General features: G+C 41.8%; 1 protein-coding gene across 1 annotated transcript in view; it reads right to left on the bottom strand.

Annotated features, from left to right (window-relative positions):
* The window catches only part of RALB (v-ral simian leukemia viral oncogene homolog B), a 7,643-nt gene extending 6,967 nt beyond the window's left edge, over positions 1-676 (bottom strand). The window contains exon 1 of the mRNA XM_008944736.1: positions 512-676. Coding sequence (XP_008942984.1) covers positions 512-625 — 114 coding nt within the window. The 5' untranslated portion in view covers positions 626-676. The remainder of the gene's footprint in view (positions 1-511) is intronic.
* Positions 677-6,804: the final 6,128 nt, after the last annotated feature.

Genomic DNA, 6,804 nt, shown 5'->3' with positions numbered 1-6,804 from the left:
GTTAATTGTCTGGGGGCAGCCCTGACCCTAAACAATGTCAGATTTAGACAGAGAACTAACTTCAGCATCAGAGGATCAGGTTTCCCTTCACACACGGGTCTGGACTGTCTGATCTAGCTCCCTGTACACCAGTACGGAAGAACTAATGCTATGAAAATGATCACTCCATCATCCAGCTCAGAATGCTTACTTCTGACTTCAACCTTAACTGGACTAGAAGAAACTGCAAGAAAATTAAAGCTCAGTGCTAACTGGTACCAGCCTCTGCACACTCAGACAAACATATGCACTATCACGCATATCTTTTGAAGACTGTTCTTTCACTAATAAGCATCAGTTTAGTCACCTGAGGATGCTCCCAGTGGCACCCTTCCCAGAATCCTACATTCTTCTCCTGCCAGTCAGGTCATTAGGTCTTTTACTACTTTCATTTTATTCCCCTGTTCCACTAAAAAAGTTTAGTAACCTGTATCCCTTAGTGCTTTAGAGAAGCTGAACCAAAGCTACTTACCTCATCGTACATAAACTGAAGAGTGAGTGCAGATTTACCCACACCTCCACTGCCAACCATAATTACTTTATGGAGGGCCAAGGAACTCTGGTTCTTGCTCTTGCTGGCAGCCATTGTCCTGCTTGCCACTGATGAAATGCCAGGAAATCAATCAGATCTGCAGACAGAAGAAACAGTCACTGTCCCTGACACTGGTGAAATCATGACAGCATGCAGGTAAAGCATCTCACTAGTGCTGAATGACCAGATAAATACCCTGCCCAGCAAGCATGAAGCGTGGGCCATTTCAATGCACTGCCAACCATGTCACCCATGCCTAAAGTACGAGCAGGAACAAGGTATTAGAACGAATACCTTCTACCTGTGACAACAGTACCATTAATAAAAGTTCCAAATGCTTCTAAAAGCAGCTGCTAGCTGAAAAAAATATTCTTATTTGTAAACCCATCCTCCATGACTGCTAGCTAGAACATCTCCAAGGGGGGGGGGGCTACCCCACAAAAAAAAAAAAAAAAACCTGACAAATGGAACACAAAACCTGCACTCTCTCAAACATCATGAAATTAAGTGGGTTTTATTTTTCTTGTTGTAAGGCTTTAGCATTTCTAAAATATTTCTTTCATGTCCACACAACCTGGAAGCAGAGCTATACATTAGATCTACTTACAGGTAGAAAGATGACTTTTGATCTACTCTCTCCGTAGGCTAAGAGAAAAAGCAAATACACGGTAAATTCTGGCAGGAACAAGCTGCAAAAGCTTCCAGCAGAGAAGTCTTCTGATATGGCATTAGGATTTCATTTATACTCTTCCTGCCTTTTGATGCTGCAAAACTAACTTGCTTTTGGGAAAAAATAAAAACTCTGCTTTACTGCAAGAAATTCAGTTCCCATTCTTCTCCTGATATTGCAAAGCAATACAAGAGCAAGCTTCAATAAACCAGTACTAGTTGACAAGCCTTTGTGTTTTATGCCAGCCAAGTAACTAAGTGCTGCAGACCTCTTAAAAATAATACTACTACTTTTTTTTTTTTTTAAGAGTAGCTGGACACAGTAGTTGTGACAGAAACACAAGCATCAGCTGCCCCACTGATTAGCACAGAGCAGCAGCTTTAAGAACAGCACACTGGGGACAAAAGCAGAAGTGACCGATACAACGAGGTGCATCACCAGTCAGGATTCCCACAGAGGGAAAAACAAGGCACGTTTATTTCAGACACTGATGGCTGTAAGTCTGCTGCTAGGAAAGCCACACTTGTGTCCTCACAGAACAGCTATTCACATCCTGGCAGGGTGCTGTAAGAACAGCAGAGCACTGCTCTGGGAAGGGGCCATAGCAGCCGTGGTTCACTGTGGTGCCCCTTGTTCCAGAAGCACAGAAGCAACAACAGGCCTGTCAGGAGTCCCCAGTTCGCCTGGACACAATTACTCCGGAAAGACACTGGAACTGCCACACCATTCAGTTCTACTGGATGGGAGCACAAGGCCTATGGTAGAAGTTAAGAGTACTGTATTGGAAAGAACTCCAGGATAGCAAGCTGCCCTAACAAAATTAGCTAGGGAGTAAGGGACTGTCAGCCTACAAACATACCATAGGATTGTTTAGCCTGGAAATGACCTTTGAATATTGTCCAATCCAAACTTCCCCCCTAAAGTAGTTTGCTCCAAGCAATCCACCTTATGTGCCCTGTGTTTTGAGGTTGACAATTCCATGACTAGTCTGGGCAACCTGCCCTGAGACACTTTTTCCCTTTTATGATGTCTTTATGTTCTGAAAAGCAACAAATAAAACTGTGTTCTCATTGACTATTACATACAAGAACAAACATGCCAACAATCAAGAAGTGCCCTCAGGAGACCATTTTCAACCATCTGAGTAGTATTTTTCCATGCACACACATTTAGTACTTTAATGCAAATTAATCATCTCTAAGTGTTCATTCTAGGATCAACACCATAAGTGAAGACAGATATTGTCCTCCAGTAATTTATATTTGTTATACATCATCTCCCTCATGCAGGATACTCCTTAGTCCAGAAATGGTATGTGATGACTACTACTTCTCAGAGATTCTTCCTGTACAGCACAAACACACATTTGTGTTGAGGACAGTGAATTCAGCCATTACTCCAGCTAAAGTACTCTAGACCAGAAGAGGACTGCAGGCTTGATTATTAGTACTTGGCAACAGGGGACGAGAACAGAGCTCCCTGCCAGGAGAGTGTGGAAAAACTGGGAGAAAACACATCAGGCAGCACCTGAACTACAGAAGCTGTTGCTGAAAGGCTTCCTTTGCTTACGGTCCACATGTGCTACAGATGATAAACTAGAATTCAGCTTGTTTGGACATAGAGACCCAAGGCATAAAAACTACAGACTGTCCACACGACAGCGTAGTTTGGGGACTTTAAGCACTCCAGTAACAACACAACTTGCTCTTAAGAAGTTGTAGAGAAGTTGATTTTGTCCTAGTTCAAGAGCAGTCTGGCTTTGACAACAGTAGATAAGCTGCCTTCTGCAGAAGCCAAGTGACTCAGCAACTTTTCAGGGTAATGATGACTGGATTTAGCCATTAAGTATTTCTTTAACAAATATCCTAAGGTTGTTGTAACTACTGTGTTATCTAACACAAAGCTTTCAAGTTACACATTCTTCTGGCAACACAAAGTTAGTGCTGCAGCCTGTTAAGTTGCCCTAAGCCCACTGTGCTATGCAACTGCAATTAAAAAAAAAAAAATTATTTACTAACAGCCAGGAGAAAAGACAGCAACATTCTCCCTCCTGTCAATAAAAATATCACATCTTCACCTGGTCATATTAAACAAACAACTGCCTCTTAGGTAGAATACTGAACAACTTGATTCAACACTAGCTCATCAAAGGTAAATGGACAGAATATTTAAATCCTTCTTTCACCCCATCTCAACACCAGTCAACAGAAACTGCAAGGTCAGCCTTATGTCATTAATCGACTTGTAACTGAAGTATATTAAACAAAACCCATGCAACAGCATAAAAATATACAGTTTGATTCTATCTAGAGCTAGCCCAGCTAGACTAATGGTCAAGGTACTTGACCTTCACTGCAGAGCCATTAAAAGTGTCACTTGAATCTTTCAAGAGTATCAACACTACATGAACCCTCAGAACGCAGGAGTCTGCTCACAACACAACCCCTACACTGTATACCCTCAGTGAAACCCCAGGAGCTTCACACAAGGCACCTCCTCCTTGGTGGCAGCAGAAGGAGCGTGGCCCCCTCCAGCCCCAGAACAGCCAGGCGGTACAGAACAAGGCAAGGCTGAAGCAGGGTGACACAGGGTTGACACCACCAGTAGCAGTGCAGAAGTATCACTGTTTACAAAACAGGCTAATGGCACATCACTGGTTCAGAAAGGGGCATAGTGAGATTCAAGTAGGAATACCAAATAATAAAACAACAGAAGGCATTGAAGCCAACTGTTTGTTTCCTTGCATTTCCACCTCTGCATCCCAAGAAACAGTTTACACACCATAGTTCAAAGCTGACATGGTTCCTTGAGGTTACAAAAAAAATAAAAATTAAAAAGATACCAAAACAATGAACACAAGTAGAAGCTCTCTCCTCAGTCATCTCTGAGTAGGCAAGGATGAATTTTCATCCCATTCTGTAGATTAAGCATCCTTGGAGCAGTCAAGACAGTGATATTAACTTACCTATTCCTTAAAGAAAACCAAGACTTGGGAAATCCAAACACCTCAGAAAAAAGTATCAGTGTCTAGAAGAACCTGCGATGACTGCAACTGCTTTTAAAACATTATTAAACTCCATTCAGTTTAAGGGAAAGTAAACTTAAGGCCAAGAGTCTTAATACATCTGCAGAAGAGCCCACTCTGGGTAAGTGTTGAGGTAAGACACCCAAATCTGTAGTAAGTATTCCCTCCTCTCCTATATTTTTCTTTTCTTGCTGGAAAGTAAACTGTACCCAAACAACAATATTTGCCATCCTCTGACAGGAACAGAAGTCATCCATTCAATTGGTTTCATTTCAATTCGTCATTTTACCCTCAGGTTTAATGACATCACTTGATCTTTGTGTGGTAAGTGTCACAAACTCCTGAAAGACTTTTTTTTGGGGTGTTCTCTTTTGTTTACAGTTCATCCTGCTTTGAAATAGAGTGTCAGACAGAGTCCAGGTCACAGCATGAACTTTTTTTAGGCAGCCATTCATCTTTAAGAAATGAGAAGTAATTGCTTTCTTCATCTGCTTTAAAAAATAAGGATTAAGCCATGCACTTGATAACTCTGGATTTGTTTTATAATAGGTCACCCAAAGTCAAATCCACAATAGCTTTGTGGTGCTAGTGAAAGATGTTCTCCAGACCAAGAAATGAAAGCTATCCCAGTAGATAGGCTGTCCACATGAAGCACAGCAAGTCAAATCATAGTAGTTACTAAAAAGCTGTTTTGATTTAGACTTCTGAAGATCTGTACATGGCCACAGGATTGCTCAAACCATGCCACCCTCAATATAAGAAATCTAACCCTAAGATCACCAACTATTTCAGCCTTCCCTTGTCTCACCTGTTTAGATTATAACTTCTCCAGGGTAACTGAGGCCTCCTGCTGCAGAGAACTTGGCACAATGTTGTGTAGTTTTTGCATGGTCCCTTGAAACTGAGCACTTAGGGCATTTGCTTATAAACTGCTTCAAACTTCAAGCTTAAGCAGTCTGCTATTTCTCCACCCTCTCCTCAGCCTAATTGTTTGAACTCTTCAGAACACTGTCAAAAATGATTGGTTTACCTCATGTCAAGATTCAAAAACTACTACTGAATAATTACATTATTTCAACCAGGTTGCAATTTTACATCTCTTTATGCTTCACCTGTAGTAAGACCCCATAGCTGTACAGTCACTTAAAGAAAAAGCACTTGTTACTTCTCAATAAAGGAACCCATTTTGCTACAGCCCATGCAAATACATAGAAGGAAAAAACATCACATGAGGAACTTCAGTAAGTCTACCTATTCTCCAGTAAATATTCTGTTACTATAATAAAGAAATTCTAGACCACTCCAAAGGCTTTCATTAGAATTGCCTCTAGTTCCTCCAATTCAATTTGAGCTTTAAAACTGAAATAAAGCTCCAAGCTCAAAAATGCTAAGATCAGCCCTTGTTCTCTCACTGTGCAGCTGATATCTTTGGACATTTCTTTTCATTGCTATCCTACCACTGAAAGCAGCCATTCTTTGGCTTTTAAAACGAGATGCTAGAAACCCTTCGTCCAATAACTTGACAGAAGAGCTTTGTTAAACCCTTCGGGTACCAAATTTTAAGGGAATATCTGAATATTCAACCTATTAAAGCCTTAAGTATGATGTTATCAAAAGCAAGCTCAGAAAGGACAAGGGCTTGCAGCAGTATTTTAGTGATCCTCATTTATCAGAAAATGAATTACAGGCTTTGAGGTGTTTGGTTCTGTGATATACCCACAAGAATGCAGTCACAAAAATTCCCTGGATCACAAAGCTAATTAACAAACCTCACTCAGCTATGAACTGTAAGAGCTCCTCAACTGTTCTGAGGTTATCCAGAAAATATTTAAATACTGAAATTCCATTAGCTTTCAATGGACTGTAAATGCTCCAACTGGTGATTCAACTACAAAAAAAAAAAAAACAACACAGTTCATTTGAGAGTAAGCTGCATATTTAATACTATTGAAAATTTTAGGATATGCAGGCTAAAAATAAAAATGCTAATCTATCTTCTTTTGCTGTGCTAATATCTTACCTCTTTTCAAGTCTCAAGTTATTGGTTTTCAAGCTAAACAGAGATTGTGATGCGTTTGGCAGAAATCCCTGCTTGGGATATCCTTGTATCCTTCCCCACGTGCTGCTGGGTGTTTCTACCTTCTCAGCTGTGCTTATCGATTTTTCTGGGCCACGCTTAATCAGATCAAGGAACTCATTCAGCTTGAGATGTCCTGCAGATCAGGTTGGGGCACCAGTTTCACAGCCCTCACTGGTATCACCCAGTGCTGCCATCACCATCCTCTCTCCCTGGGTCCCCTCTCCCTTGCCCCTAGTTGTTCAAGCCCATCTTCTCTTGTACCTCCTGTAGGAGAACCAGTGGCTGACGGGGTCTGCCAGTCACACCAGCGAGGCCCCAAGCCCCAGCGGCAGTGCTGATTCGAGGGAAGAAAACCAGTCTGTATGATTGGGGCCGAAGGAGGCAGAGGCACAGCAGCCAGAAGGGCACTGACGCTCAGGCAGACCCCGGGGAGCTCCCTGACCCCCTGCAGGCCGCGT

Source organism: Merops nubicus, unplaced genomic scaffold (assembly GCF_000691845.1).
Source record: "Merops nubicus isolate BGI_N331 unplaced genomic scaffold, ASM69184v1 scaffold11737, whole genome shotgun sequence".
In the NCBI taxonomy this organism is placed as follows: Eukaryota; Metazoa; Chordata; class Aves; order Coraciiformes; family Meropidae; genus Merops; species Merops nubicus.
Note: the sequence above shows the minus strand (reverse complement) of the source record. Positions and strands in the feature narration are given on the sequence as shown.